The sequence below is a fragment of the Mesitornis unicolor genome, unplaced genomic scaffold (genome assembly GCF_000695765.1).
Source record: "Mesitornis unicolor isolate BGI_N332 unplaced genomic scaffold, ASM69576v1 scaffold22047, whole genome shotgun sequence".
Classification (NCBI taxonomy): Eukaryota; Metazoa; Chordata; class Aves; order Mesitornithiformes; family Mesitornithidae; genus Mesitornis; species Mesitornis unicolor.
The window spans coordinates 1,829-24,267 of record NW_010194604.1 but is presented as its reverse complement, the minus strand read 5'-3'; the positions used below and the strand labels follow the sequence as shown (position 1 = coordinate 24,267).

At 39.9% G+C, this 22,439-nt stretch overlaps 1 protein-coding gene across 1 annotated transcript in view; it reads left to right on the top strand.

Moving 5' to 3' along the window:
• The window catches only part of VGLL3 (vestigial-like family member 3), a gene marked incomplete at its 5' end in the record, with an annotated part of 13,645 nt that extends 12,226 nt beyond the window's left edge, over positions 1–1,419 (top strand). Inside the window, one exon of the mRNA XM_010187874.1 lies at positions 821–1,419. Coding sequence (XP_010186176.1) covers positions 821–864 — 44 coding nt within the window. The remainder of the gene's footprint in view (positions 1–820) is intronic.
• Between the last annotated feature and the right edge of the window lie 21,020 nt (positions 1,420–22,439).

The window sequence follows — 22,439 nt, the reverse complement described above, 5'->3', positions numbered from 1 at the left end:
AGGAATGTATCTTCTTTGGGAAATTTCATCCACACTTTCCCCTCTGGTGTCTGGATTTTAGGTATATGCCTTATTGGGTGTAAATCTAGTGATGACTGAATCCTTCTGGAGCAAAGGAATCCCAGACTGTAACACAAGTTTCAAGTCTATAATGCTAAAGCCACAACATAGCACTACATTTATTAGATAGTCCTCACTTTTTATAAAGGAAAATACTAGAGTAACTCATAACAAATGCAAGCTGAAAATTATTAATTTTTGCCATGTGGAAGCCCTAGCTGTTCTTGGCTAAAAATCTGACACTCTGTAGGTGAAATTACTTGTGTTTATTACATGCTGTGGGAACATTTCCCCCCTCTCTCCTCTGTAAGGTGAAATGCCACAGAAACAGTGAGATCCTAAAGTGTCACAGGTGTTTTCTAAAAGAGGTAGGGTCTGTGGCTTGCCCTTGTTAGGAAAAATAATTGTGTTGCATACTGGGTTATCTATGCAGACCTTGCTGGAGGATTTTATCGTGTGATGCCATGCTCCAAATGAGCCCAAAACAAGGAAGCGCATGCAGGATGTTATCAGCATTGTTGAACCTCTTCAGCTGGTCTAAAACTTAAGTGTGCTTTAAGCTTATCCCACATAAACTATAAAATTGGCATCAATAGCAGTGTTACTGATAAGTCCACTAGGCTGGTAAGTTATGGGTTTGCTTTTGTTGGTGTTTGTTTGTTTTTAAATAAAAAACTGTTTATCCTTCAGTTGCTTGGGGAGGGGAAGGAAAAAGCTGTATCAAATTTTAATTATTTTTTTTTTCCTTTCTGAAATGTAGGTCTACAGCATCAGGACAAGAGCAAGGAAACTTCTTGGTTCTGAAGTTCAGATAAATTAAGATCAGCTAAAGCTGGAGTAAGCGCAGCTAGGTGGGCGATATAAGTTGTTGACTCCTTCTGCATGGGGCAAAGGACACACATGAAGATGAGGAGCCAACCATTCTGGTTTTGCTGTTGAGCCTTTTGTTTGTAAGGCCATTTATGGGTCCCACAGTGTTGGAAAAAAAGAAAACCCCAAAACCTAATTTTTCTTTCTTTACTCATCTGAGCCTGCTGCAGCTGGGCAACCTAACTCCTTTCTGCTCCTTTAACAGTGTTTTGTTTTGTTCAGCTTGATATTTTTATGAACAGTCTCAATTGTCAGGAAGAAGACTCTCCCTTGACTACAGTGCGCCTCCTTTCAGGAATACAGTATTTTGTAGCTCTTTGTGCATCTATTTTTGTAGAAATACAGAAAGTTTGGGTAAGGATTGATGGGGTATTTTAGGAAGACATATTTTTTTAAAAAAATTGTAAAATTGTTAAGTTCTGTTTAAAGAACTTGCTCTCAGAGAAGCACTGGCAAAAAAAATGTATAAAATGCTATTTTTAGATGTCTGATGTTTTTGTGCATTTTGGGTTTTTTATTTGTTACCTCAAATGTCTGTCTTTCCTTTCTTTTTAAAGAGCTATACTTTCCTTGTTTCCACATTAATAGATTCTGATTTTTGTCCTTTTGTTCTAGCTTAAGCAAGTGTAATTTGCACCTAAAGTTTCAGCCAAATATTTCTCCTGCTGGTATTAGATTGTAGTAGGGATGTTTTTATTTTCTTGCTTCTAAAGGTGGCTTTGTGCTGTGCTCGTTGTCAGAAACTTGCAAACACCTTTAGCATGGAGCAAAGCCTGGGGTTATGGAAACTGCATTTCCAACCCATTCATTCTTTAAAAATGGACCAAATAGTCTTACGGATTTAAATCAGACCTTAATTTGAGCCTCATCCATGATCCATTGAAGCTGTCGAACACAGTCCCCTATGGCTTATGTTTAAGGCCCTCATAGAGCTCATAAATATCAGTATACTCTTACTTTAACTCACAAGGCAGGACTTTCAGCTAAGTCATTTCAAGAGTGGTAACTTATAACATCAATATTCAGGAAAGAAATGTCAGTTTTCTAAAGTTGTGTGACTTGTGGAAACAAGATGTTTTCAACTGGCCTGATCTGTCTGGTGAGGACCTTGAGCAAACTGCTGACATTTTGAACTCCTGTTGACTTCAAAATCTGTTTGTCTAACTTAAGATTTGCTCTGGGCCTTACGAAGACTCCAGCTGCAGCTCTTGAGTTCAACACAAAGTTGCACATGCTCAGTGTGCACAAATTCACACGGCTGATCTCCGGGTAAGAATCTGAACTTGGAGATGATGAGGCCACAGCACTCTGCAAGGCATTTGGGAAACTCCATTTCTTGCCTGGGACTGGGGTCTGACTTGCATAATAAGGACTTTAGTTGAAGCCAAAGTGACCACGATCCAATCCTGAATAAAGGCTGCAAGATTACCCAGCCCCAGTCCCGTGATGTGTGTCAGCAAGTGCTTGGGTGGGACCGAGTGCAGGATGGGGGCCAGGGTTATCCGGTCCTAGCTATTGCTTGGAGATGTTGTCTTTCTGCTCTCTGCATCTAGGGTCCTTCTGTAATATTTCCAGCTAAATGGAAACCAAGACATTAAACACATGGCTGAGATAAGCAACAGTTTAATTTTAAGGCAACAAGCATTGTAAATGTAGGTTTGTCAGGTGGATACCGCGTGGGTCAGCGTGTGAAAGGGGAGGGGGTGTGTTGGGATGTGCATGCCACTCGGACTCTTCGGCCTCCCTCCACTGCTGCTTCTCTCCAGGCTCTTTGAACTTGATCCTATGAGGTGTTGAGTGTTCTGCCGTGCTATATGAGAGGATTTGATACGCTGGCACTGAAGGCATTAAGATTATGTCACAATTTGGCAAGACCCTTAAGTGTGTACCTTGCTGATTTAAAGTCTGAGGCAGTGTGGAAGTGCTGAATGGACTATGCTTAAATATTACTTTAAAATAATAGGGTTGTAGGTTCTGTGTTGGGATACTGAATTAAATGTACTGGGGTTTTTCCTCATCTTTATAGTCCATCAGCATTTCTTCTTAATAAATTCCACTCTTATGACAGTTCTATATATTATTATATGGTGGAGCTAGCTCTTCAATTTGTCAGTGAATTTATAATACAATAGGAAAACTATATGGGAGGAAATGTAGTAATAACTGCCACAGTTCACTTTCTTATCAGGACAGTTTAGTTCAGGAAATAATAGTTCTGACTTAGGAATTCTGACAGTATTATATATACTGAGAGGAAAAAAATTCAAGCTTTTCTAATTTTTTTTTCTGGGCTTTGCAAAGCTAGAAGGCAAAGAGACTATATCTTTGAATTTCAGGGCTGGAGACTTTTGGTGGTGGTGGGAGCAAAAGAAAAGGCAACATTTATTTTTGTTGAGTAGCATGTTTGACTTCCTGACATGAAGTCTAGTGTGAGAAGTCAGTTCATTGCCTTCTACTTTGCAAGTTCACGTGATGAGAGACATCCTCCTGTTCCCTGATGTCAAAGCAGAATGAGACAGGAAAAAACAGGCCCACAGTTTGCACTGGAATTCCTTCTTGGATTGTTTTGTTGAGTTGATGGGTAGTGGGGATGAAAATGTGGTGAAGCTATTGCCTCTTCCACCTCAAGGACTACTGTTATGTGCCCAGTTTCCACTGCTGCACCTGTGAGTGTGCTGAAGGAACTTCTGTTGCTCTGCAGGCTCTGGAAGACAAATGCCAATAAAAACCTGCTATTGCCTATAGCCATTCATGCAGCAGACGACTCTGGAAATCAAATAAATTCATTTTCTTTCCTCAGTCACTAACCATTGTCTGTAGTAAAAAACAAGTTGAAAGTAAAAGCACAAGTGCATAGCAGTCACCCTACTTCTGTGTTCTACTATTTGAAGAATATGAAAGAAAAAATCCTTCCCTGTGACAAAATTTAAGTTAAATTCTCTCTCTTTCTCTCTCTCACATACACACACACTTACACACACGCACAAATGTGATGGTTTTGTTCTTGAAAGAGGAGGGGAGTGCTTGCTTGCAATGTTGCAGCTATGGAGAATTGATGGCAGTGAGGAAGAAACAAATGTTAAGACTTCTCATGTTTCCACAGATAGGAAAAAAAGGCCCTTAAAATCAGGTCACAGACGAGTTATGTGTCTTAATGCATTACTAAAGGAGTTGTTTCATTCTTTTTGTGTGTGGTGAGTTCTGATGCTGTCCCAAGAAAGTGGATGATTCATTTTGTGAGGATTCATAAAACATGAGGTACTCTGTTACTATTTCTGGGAGAATATAGGGAAATTTTTGCTTTCTTTCAAGAAAATCTACATACTAAACTCCTTAAAGTTGTCCAGGATTTTATTTTATTCCTATTAATGTTGTGAAATCTGTTGTCAATTTTTGTGTCTTCATTTGAAGACTGGGAAGGTTCAAGCTGTCCACCAGTTTTTGAAAAGCAGATACCATTTTGTTTCAACTGGGTATTTCCATCCCAAGAAGAAGATAGAATGGTGCAGCTACTGGCCACCCAAGAGATATGGTTTCTGGAGAGCTGAATAAGCTACACTTGTCAATAGTAAAATGCACTTTGTTCTGATTCCTCACCAGACACACAAATTCAGTTATCACTTTATCTGGTACCTCTTTCATAGTGTGAAGATCTTTTAAAAAATGGCAGTTTTCTTTCAATCATCTACTTCTGCCTCAAAATTTACTTTCAAAGATCAGTTTTTCATCACAGCTTTCAGAGGGAGCAGAGGTTGCGGAAGGGGAAGCATCACGTCCCTCCCCTGCTCCTGACCTGCATTTAGGATCAACTTGCCCGTACCCAGCCTTTCTGCTTCTGAGCTATTGTGTACATCTTTCTCTCCTCCCACAATTCTTTATGTGTATATATGTATTTATATACATATATGTGCACACATACATAGTTATACCTGGTTCCCTCCATTCCACCCTGATACTTCAAATGCCTGTCCTTTGGAAATGAAAAGAATTACATCACTAAATCTCATTTGAGACTGAGGAAACATAGGCATTTTATTGCATTTTCTGTAACCTCAGTGGTGAATAGAATTTTTCTGTACTGGTAAAAAAACAAAACCAAACAACAACAACAAAAACTCAACAAAAAAACCCTTTCAAAACCCCTAATATTTTGTATCTGCAAAGATGACCACGGAGTTAGCAGAGTTATGTAGAGAGGTGCAATATATAGCCTTTCAACAGACAAGCATATCTTTTTGAATATGATTCTTTTAATTAATTTCAGGTACAAAGCTTTTTCTCCATATCAATGGACCAGCAACATATATTTCTTATAAACAATTTAGAAATATATATATTTTTAAGATTAACTTCTTGGCTTTGATATGTCAGCCTTTGAGCTTTTAAAGGTTATTTGGATTATAAATATTGTTTGTGTGTGGATTTTTTAAAAAGTTGATGCATGTTGTTTGGAACAGAAATCTCATGTAAAGCCAAAAGGTATTTTAAAATAAATACTGCTTTTACATGTTAGCCCTATGGGCACAATCTGACAATTTTGATGCAGGAAGATGTCCCTTTAAAGGCTAAGGGACTCTTGCTTGAGCAAGGTCAAAATCCACTCCCTGAGACAGGAGCAGTCTTCTTGCAGAGGTTGAGCTGGTAGAGCTGTGAGCAAAGATGATCCTTTCCAGTATTGTATGTAGATGGTTGGGCAGCAACTTCTCAAAATATTAAAATTAGGCTATGCTGGCAGCTGTATACTTGCCCCATCTCATGGGGTGAACTGGTTGCCAGGGGGAATTGGAGATGTTCCTGGAAACCTGTGTTTTAGCTGCCCCTAGTCTGCACAGTGCCCATGAATCCTCTCCCTCTTCTTGCTCGGCAGCCTCCTTGACACCACAATGGGATCTGTGAAAGCTGGACTGGAGTTCCCTGTGAAATGCAGGAAGATTTTAGCTCTCAATAAAGATTGTTAAGGGATAGAGGTAATTAAAATATCAGCTCTCATTCACCTGCTCCAAGGCTCAAGCCTTCAGGATGGATCAGCTGTGTATTGTAGATGATGGCCATTTGCACACGGAAGTCCAAATACTGCTTTCTCCTCTCTATGCCTTTGGAAATCTTAGGTGACATTGAGATCATCTGGACCAGCCTTGAATGCCTAATTTGCAGTCCAGTATTGGCTGGAACAGTGAGGTGGCCTAGGGTGTGGTCCAACATTGGTGGCCTTCAGTTGGATCGGCTTTGATTCTGGAGAGCTTGGGCTCAGGTAACTATCACCTATAGACAACCAATATTTATAGCAGTTGAGGTTTACAGTAATCAAGTAAAGTATCTGCAGAACTGTGCTGCACTTTCCCTGCTAGCTGTTTGTAGCTGTTGTTTAAAACCATCAGTCAAATCAGGGTCCCTCTCCTCCCTCCCCCACTGTTTTGAAACCCTGCTTCCCTCAAACCTCCATTAAACTTTTTTGCTCCTCATCAAAACTGGTGGGGGAGTTTTGTATAAAGAAAATTGTCACTGTTTTAATTACTGAATAAATAATTTAATGTGAATTGTTAAATTTTTTATGTAGCATTTTTTGTTTGGTCTGTATTTCTCAACAATTAGCTAATGCTTTCTTTTTATTCTTATGCAACTGAAGAACTCATAAATCTCTGTAAATTACAGCATTCTGAGTTTCCTTTTCTTTTCATGAGATTAATTTTTAGAGCCAAGGGTTTGTCTTCTACTGAAAATGTTGTAAAACAAGTGTTCTAAACTGTTTGTCTACTGAAATTGGATGGAGTGAAAGCCTAACATCAAAGGGATTTCAAGCAGGGCTCTCATGAAGGCACTAGCTTTCCATTTCAGATACTGTCAATTGCTTTAGCAATAGTACCTGTCTTTTTTTTATTATGTTTCTTAAAGATCATTTTAAGTTAGGTACTTAGGGATATGGTTTAGGGGGTAGACAGGAGCGGTTGGACGTGATGATCTCGGAGGTCTTTTCCAACCGAGCGATTCTGTGATTCTGTGAAGTTGTATTAACAGTAGAGGCTATTTTACAGTCAGACCTAGTAGAATCACTAGTTGATACTTCTTAGTATAAGACCCTTTTTACTTTTATAATTTTCTGGCAGTTTTTACAGTCATCAAGCAGAGACTTTCCAAGCAAATTATTTATCTCAAATTGATTTTTTTTTTTTGGCAAAGTTCAGTGATCCTCATTAAGGAGGTAACTTTGCCCTTGCTAAAATTATTTTAAAACTCTTTAATTAAGAAATGTTTGCATGTCTATGTTCTGTCTTGAGGGGTGAAGGTTTGGTGTCTTGGTCACAGATACATCATTTACTGTTCCAACAGAGAGGAAAAAGAAAAACCTCCAAACTTTGGCCAAGCTTTTGAAAAATTGCCACTTGAATGCAATCAGCAGGGAGCTGTTAAAAGAGTGTGTTTGCAAAATCCTGTGAAGATTGTGACCATATGGGATGTACTCTGTTTCAGAGGATCAGGAGATGAGCAGGATTATTCCCATGCATCATGCTCCAGGCCCTGTTTCCAGGACCAGGCAGCAAGCAAGGCACTTCTCTGTGCAGAATCACTGTTTTCTTCTTTCTTAGGTTGTGAGGAAGAAATGGAGAAAGAGCTGCTAGCCAGAAACTCAAGGAGAAAGAAGGCCAGGAAAGGAGGAGACTGGATTCAAAAGCTACCTGTAGGAGAGAATAGGGTTGGAAGCTACCAGGAGAGAAAGTCTCCATGGACAGTGAGGTTGCAGATGGGATGTGGACTGATGAAAGAATAAGCAAATAATGCCTAATGATCACTTGGCTAATACATGAAAGATGTAGAGGGGGATGTGGCAGTCATCAAAAAATACCAGAATAATGTGAGGACTTTGACATTTGGTATAAACCAAGTGTCAAGGAAAACAGGATAAACATTGCAGGAAATTTCTTTGAAGTGAACTGTATACACTGTGATTTAGTCTGTGAGAAAAGTCATGGGAGCCCTGTTGCTTTAAGACAATCACAATTATCCTCAGCAAAGCAATTATATTTTAGGAAGCAAGAGTGCATAAGTTAGGGGATGAGCTAGCTGGAGTGCTTTTTGTTCTTCCTGTAACTTCTAGTGGTCTTGCCAGAGTAGGGATCCAGCTGCATTGCCCCACACCTGGGTTTCCACATGCTCATGGGGGTTATTTCTGCATTCTCTCATTGCATTAAGAAATGAGAGCAGGGGAAGTGACGCTCAAGACTTAGCATTATTTTGTGACCGATTTTATTCATGATGATCTGTATCCTCCCTTAACGTAAATCAGTGTCACTCAGTTGGCTTTAGTGACCTTAATGCCTATAGAGAATCTCATCAGTTAGATCTGGATAAATCTCGTTTTGGATGTTATCAGCTGAGAGATGGTTCCAGTTGGTGTCTGGGAGAGGTGTTTCCCTCAGAGCCAGGATCCAGCCAGGTGGCCTCAGTGGTGTCCAGCCTGCCTGGCACAGGGAGATGCCAGAGAAAATGTGAGGAGCAGGGCTGGCATCCTCCATGCTGGTGAGGGAGGTGAGAATGGCCAGGGACCAGCTGCTGGGTCTGGGTTTGGCTGGCCCTGTGAGAATGGGGTGCCATCAGCTCTTCATGGAGACTCCAGGCGCAGTGGAGCCAGTTGTCCTGGTAGGACCTCGGACTCTGAGGGGTTATGCTGCCTGCATGACGTGGGAGGCTGGGTGGAGACCAAGACATCTGGTGAGAATTCCTCACAGCTGAGCTGTGCATTGGGCTGGGATGACGATTAATTTAGCTGATTTCTTTTTTGGGGCTGTTGGGAGGGGGGGCTGGATGCTGCAGCCTTCCAGTAATTGCTTCTCCTTCAGAATATCACTTTTGCTTTCTTTGAAGGCAAGTGAGAAATGATATTTATAAAAACCAAAACAACAAAACAACACCAGGAACTACACCAGTGTCCTTGCCTTGACAATAAATGTACATCTGCAATGGTTTATCACTATGGGAAAATGAGCGGATAATAAAGTTTTTATCTTGGCTGTTGCATCTACAGCGATATCACAGGCTTTGAAAATGATTTCTTATATGAATGCCCATAGTAGCACCAAGGTTCAGAGGGAGGTGGTTTGTTTTTGTGCCCATTTAGTTATGAATAACACCAGCTCTAATTTCCTCCTCCCACCAGCAAGCAGAGTCCTACATTGGAAGCCAAATATAGCAACAAAGATTTCTATATCTGGCCAAAGCCAAAAAATCTGTTCCCTTTTAAGAATAACACTCTATTCTTTTCTGATGGAGATGGAAGAGAAAATTCAACTTTAGGGAAGCCAGTTTCTCAGCGGGAAACTCCCTAGTTCCTCTCGAATGTAAAAGGTATGACCTTATTTTTTGGTGTCTGTGTAGAAGCCAGTTGGGAGACTTCTGTAGAGCCCCATCAGTAAAGCACTTTGGGGTAACAGTCTGGATAAATCTTCCCCCTCAATGATGTGTTTTTTCTGCCCTCCTTTGTCTGTCTTCTGAGCAACAGAGCCAATGCTGAATGGGATCACCATGAGTTGCACAACTACCCCTGTTTTTTCTTCACCCTTTTCTTTTTGGTTTGCTTTTGTGGAGAAGTTAATTTCTTGGCTCTGAGGGGGAGAGCCCCGCTCCACCTGGCAAGTAAGCTCAATGAGGCAATGTGGAGCAGCAGCATCGCCTCATGCTCCCTTCCTCCTTGGCTTTCTCATCACAGGAGTATGTGAGAAGCCAGTCCTATGCTCTTTCCTATGGCCAGACTTTCAAGTTGTATGGTGCCCACAGAGGGTGATCAGGGACAGTGGGGTTGCCCAGTTTCCTGGCTGGCTGGACTGGAAGAGAAGGGATGTCTTACAAATGAAAGCCAGAAATGTTCATGGCCAAATGCTTTCTCAGATAATAATTTGACGTTTTCTGAACTGGGGCTAATGCCACTTGAAGATGAGCATGTACATGGGTGTCAATCTGCCTGTTGTTAAGCAGGAATATGCTTTTAGGAGGAGGCAACACCCCCCACCCCTCCACCTCTTTCTGATCGTGAGCAGTTTCTTTGACTACTCTACACCATCTGAGGAAAGCTGTTCAGCCTTTCCTTTGAAGGATTTATTCCCATTCCAACTCTCTCCCACCACCCACCCATAAGCAACTGGTTTCTGTGACATGTGAGCAAAAAAGCCCCTTTCTCTAATGTATCGACTGTCCTTGTTTCAGAAGTGTTGCCTCATCCATTTTCAGACTGTTTGGCTGAAGGCCTTTCCTGTAAGGTGACTACTTCAGGATTACAGAGATAGCTCTTCCTTCTCTGGAAACAGGATATTTTTTGTCTTCTTTGGTGCATTTTAAAACTAATGCAAGGAAGTGCCATCTAATGAATGTATTTGCACTGGATCTGTTCTGCCAGACATGTTACTGATGGAGTTTTAAATAAACACAGGGATGTTTGGAAATATTTTGTGTATGTAAATATGTAAAATATGCAAAACAAAGCTAACAGCTGTGGGGTGTACTTGTTGCTCACGTGAGTAGCCTTTGTGTAATGCTTTTTTTTCCATCATCCCCTCTTTTTTTAAGCATCTGTGTCTGTTCCAAGATGATCGCTTCTCTATGATTCCCACTGGACAAAGAGGGAGGAGTCTGGGTGAGTCTATGTGATACCCTAAAATCTGACTGAACTTCTGTGAAGAACCTCCTACTCTGTGGCGAAACCTGCTTTCCACAGAGCTCGGAAGCACATGCCCTGAAGGCAGCACACCACAATTGCTTTTCATTAGAGGTGGTATGGTGCCTGGGTCCAATTGAACTTGGCCTTTCAAGAACGGTAATGCAAGACACAATACATGGCACACTCTGTTCGAGGCTGCTGTCCTCAGATGGTTCGTAACTAGCCTGACAGAAGCGTTAGTCACTGGTATATGAGTATTAATTTCCTGAATTGAATCTATTGCTTAGGAAAGGGTGACAGTTTTGCAGCTTCAAGTCCTTTATTTAGCCAGGGAGAGCCAAAGACTATGTATGCATGTGATCCTACTGGAGACTTCGGGGGAACTGCAGTAAGAAGAAAAGAAAGTCATCCAGAACAAGCTCAGTCTATAGCACTACTAGACTCTTCAAATTAAACAGTGTGCTGCTTTTTAGACATACTTTCAGAGAGGGTAATTAATCTTCTACGCACTATAATTCTCTGCACTACTTCTGAATTCTACAGGATGTAGAATTAGCCACCTGTTGTTTTTAATTATTTTTTCCACCCCTATCCTCTCTCTTGTTTTCCAGTTCCACTGCTTTAAAGGCAGTCTTCCAAAGTCCTGGCTGTTTGGCAATGCAAATGTCCAGGGACGTGGCACAGCAACCCTGTGTCACACAGTATCTGTGTGCATGGCAAGTTTGACCTGTCCATAAGCTGTGACAGTTGGACTCATGTATGTCAGAAGGTGCAATACAAATACAAGCTCCATTTGTTTGTTTGATGGTTTCAGTCACAGCAAATGGAAGTGCTTGGCACGAGCAACAGCCCTGGGTAAAGCAGATAGCAGGATCCCAGGAGACATTCTGACTCCCTCAGAAAAAGGCCACTTTTACATTTGACAAGGGAAACAGCTTAAATGCACCCTACAGAGGCCTGCTGCTGCTTATTCACCTTGCTACCAGTTAGCCTAGCTGGACTTTTGCCATGCTGTCAATGACATTTCTGTGTGAATAGGCTTGAAAGGATCTTTATGAGATCTAGTACTGTTAGGAACCTCATCCCCACCTTACCTGTGCCCTAATGCAAAAAAACCACCCAGCACTATGGGGACAGGGCACTCTAGCAATATACAGCATTTTATAATGCCTTAATGCTACATTCTCCCAGTTTAAAAAGTGACAGGTTCCTTAACTGCTGTTTCTTCAGCCCTTGTCCCACATGACATCTTCCAGTGATGGTGTATGTTTCATTGCAGTGACTGGATATTGCTAACAGCCTAGATGATATAGTAAACTCTTTGAGGCCACTGTTAAAGCCCACAACTTGAAAAAAATTTGCTGTTTTGTGGCTCATATGTGGCCTGGTTAATTTTTTGTTGTTTTCTGTGATGGAGAAATAGTTGCTTTTTATATGAAAGTAGATAGCAAAAAGACCAAAATGTGCTACTTGTGCAGAGAGCCCCAGAAATGGATGAGCCAAGCAGAGACTTGGAGGCAGAAACAACTCAAGAATAGAGCACTGAACTTCTCACTTCCTCCTCACTGCAATGTCTGCATGTGGTCTTGAAGAGACCAGCACAAGAGATGCCATTTCATTCTTCACTCCCATATCCCTAGGCAGAGAATATTTATTTTTGTTCCTTTGTATTTATGATACTTTGCAGCGTGTGCTTGTCTCATCAAACAGCAAGCATTGAAACTAGTTGATTAGGGATTTACCTGCAGTAGCTCATGTTCTCCATGAACAAACTCATTATTCACCACGTGCACGTACTTGCAAAGCAGCATTTTCAATGCAGGAGGTTGGTAACAAACAGGGAATGACATCAATTTTTTTTTTGTTTGGAGTTGAAACATAGAGAAACTTAGAGGAACACTGAAACTAAGTAGGATCCTCAAGTTTCAGATCCACTCCTTCAGAAGTTATTCCCTTCTTATATTTTGGACTGTATTTCAGTGATTTTTAACAAAAGTTCTCCTTAGTAGAGGAGAAAAAAAATGCTGTCATCCACAACAGACGTAGCTGATTATTTTTCATGTGGCTGTTTGTTGATTTGAAGACATCTGAGAGGAAGTATTGAGAGCTCAGATCAACTGGTAAAGCCTCCAGTTCTCCCATGCACAGCTTAATTCATCACTGTAAGGACTCTTCTGCAAATCTCAAACCTCTTATTTTCTTTATATTAAATCAGCAATCACTATAATTTCATCTCCACTGGAATATTATTTTTCCCTTTTTTTTTCCTTCTCCTTTTGATGGGTCAGATTTAAACCATCTGCAGGCAGATGGAAAGGAAAAGTGGAATTGTTGTTTTCACAAAAAATTTTGCAGCTGTCAGGGTGTGTTTGACACAAGCCCGATGGCTGAAAACAAAGACAGGACACGTTGTCCCGGCTGGATAACAGAGAGCATAAGAACTCTTCATGGCCAGATCTCACTTGGAGAAGTTGGGGCTAAATGAGGTAAACAAGATCATTGCTTAGCCATACTCAAGGGCTTTTCAGAGAGAATTTTTCACTGAATTATGTACTGCTTTTCCTGGGCCTCAGTGAGACCCTGTTGGTTTCAGCATGAAAGGGCGTTACTCTCTGTGTGATAATCGCAATATATCATACAGACCACTGAATTGTGACTGACCTACCATGTAGCAGAGGCTGCAGCCATCGCTTCCAGTACCTGTTATGATGTATTAACTTTATAATTAAGTTTAATTTATGGCCCTGTTATTAACAACTGCAGCCAATGCAAAAGGGCTCACACCAGAAGCTATGACTCAAACCCTCCCAGAGTGGACTAGAATATTACTTCACTGCTTCATGTCCAAATGCTAGTGGCTCCTTAGTGATACCAACACTACTTAAGCAGGCCTTTCTGCAGGAGTTTAGTCTGTGTGAAAGTCAGATCCACCACTGAGAGCTCGTGCATGTTGCTGCTGGTGTTCTTGTTGTTAGGGTTAGAGTAACTTATCTGCTTGCACCAAGCTAAGCATCTTCAAGAAACATAAATGAGTTTCCAAAATGGATTAAAACTCAGACCTTCTTACACACTTGTAGGTGGCTTTGCCTGTAGAAGTGCTGTTTTTCAATTGCAATGTGAAGTTCATAACTGCAAGGCCATCCTGATATATTTTTTTTCAATTTAATGGTAGACTTCTGCTGTGGTTTTGTGCTATTCGGTTTGAGGGTTTTTGTTTTGTTTTTTAACTTCTTCAGTATTAACATCAGCAATATGGGCTAAGATAGTTAATAAAATCTTTGTCCTTTTTATCGTGAGTTTTGAGAGTGATAATCCTATGAAATCATTGGGAAGTGTATTTTTCAGCTCTGACGTGACAATCATGTATCATTTCCATCTCCCAAGTCTGACACTGTCGTTTAGTATTTATTCATGTTGTGTTTTTCCCCTCAAAGAATTTGTCCACATACATCTGTAGACAGAATGTGCTTGAGCTAAGCTAAAACTAAGAGAATAAGACATTCATGAACTGTGAGCTATTATCTAACATGAAATCATCTGAACCCTTGCAGTGTGCTAGTTTTGAGTTGCACTCTTGTTATTCTGTGGTTACCAAATGTGTTGTACAACAGCTCAAACTGAAAGCAATTTTGGAAATAGTTCATCAGAAGACCCAGAACTGTACCGATCTTGGATCAAGGTAAGATGGGACCATGCTGCCACAGTTGTTATAATTTGGCTAGTCGGTGAGAAAGGGAAAACTCTGAAGATGTTTCATTTCTTTTATTTCACCTCTTCAGGGAGAACGAATCCTAACTTAAGAAAACCAAGTAATGAGATCTATTGGCAATATAATTTCAGGGAGCCCAGAAAAGGTTGATCACACAGACTAGAGGCCAAACCCTGTTTGTGTCACTGTCATTAATCTAGTGAGTATAAACCTGTGGGAAAGAGTAATGAGACTTAGCATCGAGTGCATCAAACTGACATTCACAAAGGGATTTTTTTCTCCTACCTCTGTGCTTGATATATATTGCTTAGATATGTAGTATTTACAGCCTTAGCAGGAGGATGTAAACATGTTCCCAACTATGTACTTTGTTCCTGCCTATGTACTTCATATAGTTACTTACACCTGCACAAAGTGGGTGTGAAACGTTCCCCCTCAGCATTGGTTACACTCACTTGAACCCACTTAACACATGTCAAGGAGCACAGAAGTGGCGGAACAGCGGAAAACCATTCCTAGCATCATGCTCAAACATGCTCCTCAGGACAAGCTGTGCCATCTCTGCGGGTCAGGTCTCTGCCACCTTCCATAGCAAGCAGTGTGGGACCAAGGCGAAGGAGCCACCTTCAGCCAACCCATCTCTGCTCCCCTGGCAGTCCTGCTACTGCAAGAGATCTAGTTTCTACGTTGTTTTCTTTGAAGGTCTGGAAAAAGAAGCCAATATTCACTTGTAATTTTATTCCTTTGTTGCACACTGCTATATTTGTAAATGGAAAGAGAGAGGATACGAAATGCTTGCAAGCAGCTGAGGCTGTCATGGTCTCTCAGAGCCATTCATTTTCATGTGGTTTTCTGCTGTCTGTAGGTTTAAGAGATTAATTCCCATGTGGCAGATCCAGTTGCAAGTGCCTGACTGTGATCTCTGAGCAGGTGCATCTGTAGCCATCTCCGTCCTTCCTTGAGAGAAGGAGGGTAACAGGCTCAAATAACAAGAGAATCTGAAATGAACCAAGAAAGAAAGTGGTGTAAGAGATGCCAGCTTACTGAGCTCTGAACTGATCTGTGAGACTTTTTAAGGAGAGAAAAACCTGAGGCCATAAAAAAGCGGTTACTAGAGAAAGCATTCTGGGATACAAACGCAACTTGCACCTGCCAGAAACAGTGCTCAGTCTCTGCCTCTCAGGAAAAAGACACAGATTTACAGAGCCCCTGTAAATAGGCAGATGTAGAGATGTGCAGTACTGTCAGTGGTGTAGCTCTGCTCCTTAGCAATATATGCTTACCTCCATACAATTACCCTAGCCATGGTCTCTAAAAGTTCAAATGGGAACAAGAAAAGAGTTTTCAGATTATATTTTTCCCCTCTACCTATCAGCTGACTTACTAAGGAGAAACAGTCTATGACAATTTCCCAAAAGTTTAGCAAAACAATTCCTCCACTTTGTTCTTCCTGTCCTACTATGGAAGTGGTTTAATAGCAAGATGTTACCCAAAAGCAGTACAACCATTGTTTCTGACTGTTCTGAGTGCCTCAGAGTCCTGTAGCAGGTGTTGCCTCTCTCAGTGCACAGCTGAGTATGATCTGACTTCTCAGCAGCAGTGATACAATGTCTGGAGGGAGGAGACACTGATTGGAAAAGACAGTGTAATGAATGCTGCTCTGCTTTTCTAGGTGTTGGCTCACAGAGAGGGCATCATTAAAGGTGACTTCACTTCCAGGATGGTGATGAACGTTATGCTTTGTGATCAGTATATTCCAGTATAAAGCAGAGTAGCTTGATTAACTAATTAAAGGTCAGGGTAACAGCATGGAAATTCACAGGTGAGCTGCTGACTGAGCTGAAGGAAGGGATGAGAGGTTTTGCTGTATTTCATCAGATAATTGCTGACAAAGATGAATAGTCAGGTAGGCTATCATCTATTTTTCAACAGTAAAATTGCCTTATCTGTTTTTTGTAGGGACTGATTTGGAGCACTGAAATTATCTAAGAAATGATACTGATTTGAGTGGATCTTACATTATCTGTGATTCTGTTCCTGAAGTCAAGGAAGTTACTTGGTTTCTCAATAACTATCCTAGAACTATTCACTTAGTAGAACTTACAAAACCTGGCTGAGATTCTCAAGTATGAGGAAGCTTAGAAACATAGTGTGATACTTCTCTGGTATGGTTATTACTTTATATATTTAGTTTCTTTACTAAGTGCAGTCTCCTAGATTTGAGGTTCTCTTCTCCCTCTCTCTTTTTTTTTTTCTCTGGGGAATTGCATTTGAATTGAATTGCATTTAAAGGGTGCAGTCTTTTATTGTGCTGAATGCACCATAATAGGTGTGCTTCAAGGAATGGTTGTGACAGCACAAGATCTCCTGTTATCAGAGTCCTTGAGTAAAATTGTAGCCTAGCTGGAGGTAGATGGTATTTTGATATTGATTTTGATAAGGTCAATTTTTTTTTGCCTTTATCTGCTTTCACAAACTGCTTATATCTAATTGTGAGAAGCATGGGCATTCCGTCCACCCATTCAGAACAACATAGACATAACTTAAGACTTTAAGCTTGTTATGAAGATAAATGTCTGTTTTCTGAGGACAGCATGTATCAGTTGCTTGGTTGTGTGTTTAAACTGTTAATATAGAGATTGTGCAGGCAAAAGAGTATTAAATAGGTCAGTGGACAATATTATTAATATTAGTTCTCACATTGTAATTTTACATTATCTTAGTATGACCAGAGGCTCATTCTGTGTTAACTGCTGCATGTAAATACAGTTTTTTATGTTTGAAAAATTGCTTTCTGCCTGGCTGTGTAGCTGAGAGGAGCTCGGAGAACAGGGAGGTCCCCCTGCTGTCAGGACGCAGGTGAATGCAAACAGGGACAGTATTGTGGAATAATGCATTATAGTACTCTGTGAAACAAATGTCTTGTTGACAGACAACGATGGATGATGTTAATTATGAAGGGAGGAGATTTAAATAAACCATGCAGATTGAAATCCTCAGAAAGGAATATTCAGAACTTACCTCTGTCGGTTTTTGTGTGGATGGTTATAATTGTAACCACTAGGTATGGCCTGTGCAACAGCTTGGATGTTACAATTTACAAGCAATTATTAATAACACTGTTTAATTACAAGCTAATTTCCTCTAAGGCAGCTTATGCTTGAAGGTTCTGTGATTTAAATGTGAAATGACCCCATTATTCCTTTATTTAATTGATATTAACTGAGACTAATTAACATACAAAAGTCAAATCAGCTTTAATTAGAAAACCATTACTGGCACCTCTCTAATTAGTATTGGAGGCAGTAGCATTTTCAGTGGCACCAAACTGTTAACATGAAAAGTAGCTGTATGAACCCCATAGAAAGCAAATGGCTTTGGATCAAATATACCTATAGAGGTTTTGTCTTCATTTTTTTTTTCAAGAGATTTAAACTGTAAGTCTACCCTTAAAGACTATATACAGGCTCTCATATTTGTAAACTATGAAGACACATGTATATGTATTTAGCTTTCATGGTGTGCTATTACAGGAGGATGTTTTTCTGTCCCTAACAGAGAACTTAAGATTGAGCTAATTTTCCTCAGTTATACAGAGTCTCATTCACAACAGGGTAAATTTCTCCAGCTGTTTATGGACTGCATATGAACAGCTGATCTCATCAAATAAAGTCAAGCTGGGAAACAAGGTGGGGGGAAAAAGCTGTTGAGCAGGAGGTAAAATGGGTAATGATGTAACTTACTATGAAATTGATCATTCAAGAAAGCTGTGTGCTTTACCTGTACCTGCTTTTACAGTACCATTTGGTTTGGTTTGCATTTTTATTTTTTAACATGATTGTTTTACCACTGTGTAATAAATCTGTGTTATTATAACTGTCTTGATATGCCAATAGAGGCACACAGCATGGTCTGAGGTATGGCCTTAAAAAGGAAAGCTTTCACATTGGTTAAAAATTGAATGCATGTGCAGGAAGTGGAATGCAACAGGAAAAAGAATGGAAGTTATATAGCTTTTGAAACAAGGAAAGAGCTTACTCTATGGGAGAGCTTCTCTGAGCTAGACCCATAGCACCAGGAAAGGTTTTGTCTGTAAGCAGCCGGCCCACAGCTGTCCACCGAACACCTCCCAGCTCTGCTGTCAGGGGAAGGTTCCCAGCAGAGGCAGGGCTGAAGATGAGGACTAAAGCACAGCCTGATGTTGCCATTGATGCTATCACTTTGGGGCTGTGGATCACAGTGCTAGTGTTCACTGCGAAGTCAACCTTTTCTGGCGATCCAAAACCCTCCCTAAACTGTCATTTCTGCAACCAGTGTTGCTCATCACTGTTGGGTTTTTCTGTAGAAAACTTAATTTATTATTTTTTTGGTGCTGGAAAGATCCTAGCTGAACCTCTTTTCAATGGCTGCAGCACTACTAAAGAAAGCCAGCAGACTAGATTTGCTTTCTGATAATGATTTTTTAAAATTATTTTTGAGTGTATTTCCATCTGTATGAAACAGATAGAAAACATGACTTTTGTAGTTGCATGGCAATCTCTGATGTGTCAGTCCATTTCTAGGAGATGCAGTGAAAACACACAGTCCTTCATGTGCCTTTGAAAAGAAGAAAAGATACCTTTTGCGTATTTGTCCCTTTTTGTCTCTTGTATTTTGTACAGGTTAAAGAGTAACCTCTTACACAAGAGTGGGACCTGAAGCTTAAAGAAGGTTGTATGTCATCAGAAAGGTGCATTGCTCTACTACTACATGCAACTGCTGCGCATGGCTCAGTGGGTACGTCAGGCTGAGGCACAGAACACATCTCTGGTGACAGCCGGCCAGTGGCAATTTGCTAAGCTGCAGGATCTTGGTGGCCATGGGGCTCCACCCCAGCTCCCAGTGGCTTTATGTGAGTTTTCCTTGTAGCTGTTGTGAGTGTACCTTTTTTGGTTTACATTCTGTCACTTTTAAATTGAAATGATACGTATTGTGAACATAAACTTCAGGAGCCAGGCCGGTACAGATAACTTTGCAACCAAGGCCTTAGTATCACCAAAATATCTTTTAGTAAATAAAAGGGTTTTGCTCTTGTGCCCTGCAGACCATATCATGTGAATCACTGTCACAGCACTACATAAGAGCAGAAAAGAAGTTGAAGAGTATGGAAGAATACAATATTAGCTTCTGAGAGAAATTTCAGTCTCTTTCAGTGAAATAATTGATGGAAAAGCTACAATGACAAATTGACTATATTCGTAAACTAGGCTTGCAAAACAAGATAGGCTTAGACTTCACATCAGAAACTGGAAAGAATGTTATAGTATAGGAACACAGCTTGATAAGATTTAAGATTTAAGATTCTTGAAAAGACTTCTGATTACCTGTTACAAAATTGGAAAAAGTAGGAAACACCTATGAGAGCAATTCTAAGGATGCATCCTCCAAATGCATATTACTCGGATGTTAAGAAAATATTCTAAATAATTAAAAACTAATATCATATTCCTGTTTTAAATTTCTGTGCCTCTTCTCAGTAAATGTCTTCTACCACTATAGTTACAGAAATAAATACAAGAATTTTGGTGACCAAAGGGGTGTCATTAAAAGAATTGGAGCAACTGAACATCTTCTTCATGCTAATAACTGTTGGGACAATGAGATACTCTAGCTGATAATACAACTGATGTAACTTTGAATAACATATTATAAATGGTAGCAGGTATTTAAGATTACATTCTCATGTCTTGTATACATTCTCTCTTTTAATATATGTATTGAAAGTACTGACAACAACTTTGTATACCTTTGAAAGGACAGTATTTTCAGTCTGCATTATAAGGCATTCAAAGATGTGTGGTTGTTATCGTATCTAGACAACACGGAGAAGGAAATTCTGTGGGAAGTGAGAGCACTAAAGAATCCATGGACAGAAAATATTAATATTGAAAGATCAGTTCAGTGACTCTTATAAGCCGTATTTTTTGAAAAGTATTTGAGTATAAACTATAAGTGTATTCTTATTTTTCAAGTTCACATCTAGGAATATTCCCTATGAACACTGTTGTTTGTAAATGCTAAATTAAAAGGAGTCCTTTGGATATGGAGCCAAAACAGCTTGTATGCGATGTGTGAACATAGATAAATGGTTCTTGCTTGAACCATCTTACTTTGAAATGGCAGAGTTGTCATACCAAGCACAACCCTTCCTCCACCTGTGGCTCTGATTGTGCAGCTGTCACTGAGCAGAGCCTCTGGGTACAAATGACCTCAGTGCAAGGATTTAAAGATGAAAAATAAATGCCTGTGCAGAATTGGCTTTTTTTGACTTTGAACTGAGCTACCTAGGCAAGTCCTGTCTGTGGAAACGCATTCTGTGCAATTTCAAACCAGAAAATTGAATTGCCAAGTATTGTGATATTGACTCAGAGAAGCTCCAAAACTGAGATCCAAAAACATTTGAAAAACTTTATTTATCCTCACCTAAACAAGATTTGTGTTCACATACTATTATGCTTATACAGCAGCAATGTAGTTCTATTTTAAAATGTGAGCAAGAGAGTGGTAGAAAAGGAAAGACATGGACGCTACGGTGCAGTGGTAAAAGAATTGTGACAGAGATAAAAAGCTAATTTCTTTCCACTACAGAGAAAATTGTTTAGGCCAAATCCAGTTGCACTAGAGTGAGGGGAAAAGATCCCCATTAACCTCTGTGTGGCTGGATTAAGCCTTCAACTAGTATAACTGACTTCCTTAGTGGATCATATTTTACATCTCATCCTGTATGTTGTTAAGCTTTTTCAGCTGCATGCTGCTTTAAATAACATTGGTAATGCTCAGCGTTTTGTTTAATTTTTATTTTTTCCATAAGCATGAGAGATGTCACTGAGTCTGAGAAAGAATGAATCAGTCAACAGTGGATAGAACTTGAATCAGTGCATTGAAAACAGTGCACTGTTCTCTGAATGCTATGGGAATTAGATCTTATTGTGCAAATGTACATAGGGCCACTTACTTAAACCCTTCAGACTGATTGTGAACTTCTGGAAATCAGAATTTGATAATTCATCACATGAAAATTAATGTCAGTTTTTTGCATATTTATAAAATCCAAGGTATATAATTGGGAAAATAAAGAGCAAACAAACAAAAACCAGAAAAGAAGTGCTGACTGACCAAAAATATCTTTGATTTTGTTTATATATGATGAAAGTGACCTAAAGAAAGTTGCTTGACCTAAAGGAGGCTAGACTTCTTGTAGGAAAAAAGTATTTTTAAGACAAAAATAGGTCTATATCCCATTGCTGAGCAGTCATTAGTTTTTACAAGTTCCTTCCTTTTTCGAGGTTCTAATTGGTGGCCCGTTGGGAGCCCTGAGCCCAGAGCTGTCAAAGCAACCCCCTTTTTTCCTTTTTTGTCACATTCCAATATAATTAGACAGATGATAATAGCAACGAGCACAGTACCAGCTGTTTGAAGCATAATACTATTTAAGTATTACCATGCCTTTATTTTAAAGGTACCAAAACATATGGGAGTCATAAGCCATTTCTCTCTCTCCTTTCTCTGCTAAGTTAGACTGTTGTATTCAGATGCTAAGACTGTGTTTGAAGAAAAGGGGGAAAAGATATAATATTTCTGAAATACCCTGTAATAATCTCAACTCATCTGCCTCATTCATGCAACTTCAATTCCCCTTTCTACTCCATCTTTTTACTGACATTATTTCTCTGGGCACAGAAGGGCGACAATAACACAGAAACAGGTTGGTGCAGCTTTAGCAGCCTAAAGACTCAATTAATGGCTATAAAAAGAGTAATAACAGTAATAAAGATTTTTGGAATGCTCTTTTCCTTGAAAAACTCCTTGAGGCAGCAGATGTATCCTTTCTAGATGGGGCTACATCACTGCTTGGGTGGCTACTGGAACTAATTTCTCTCCCAGGATTAAAATTTTCTGCAGTGGAAATTGCTGACTGTTTTCTGATCGATACCTATTTTTCTCACTTCTCCTGTAAGTTTTTAGAGGAAAGCTTATATAAAAGACCAAAAAGACAAGAAAGGAAAACACAGCAGTAAGTAATTTAAAGATATCAAAAAATTACAGCCAAACTCACCCTGTGCAATATTACTCAGAAATCTGCAGAACTGTTCCAGGGATCAACTAACCACAGAG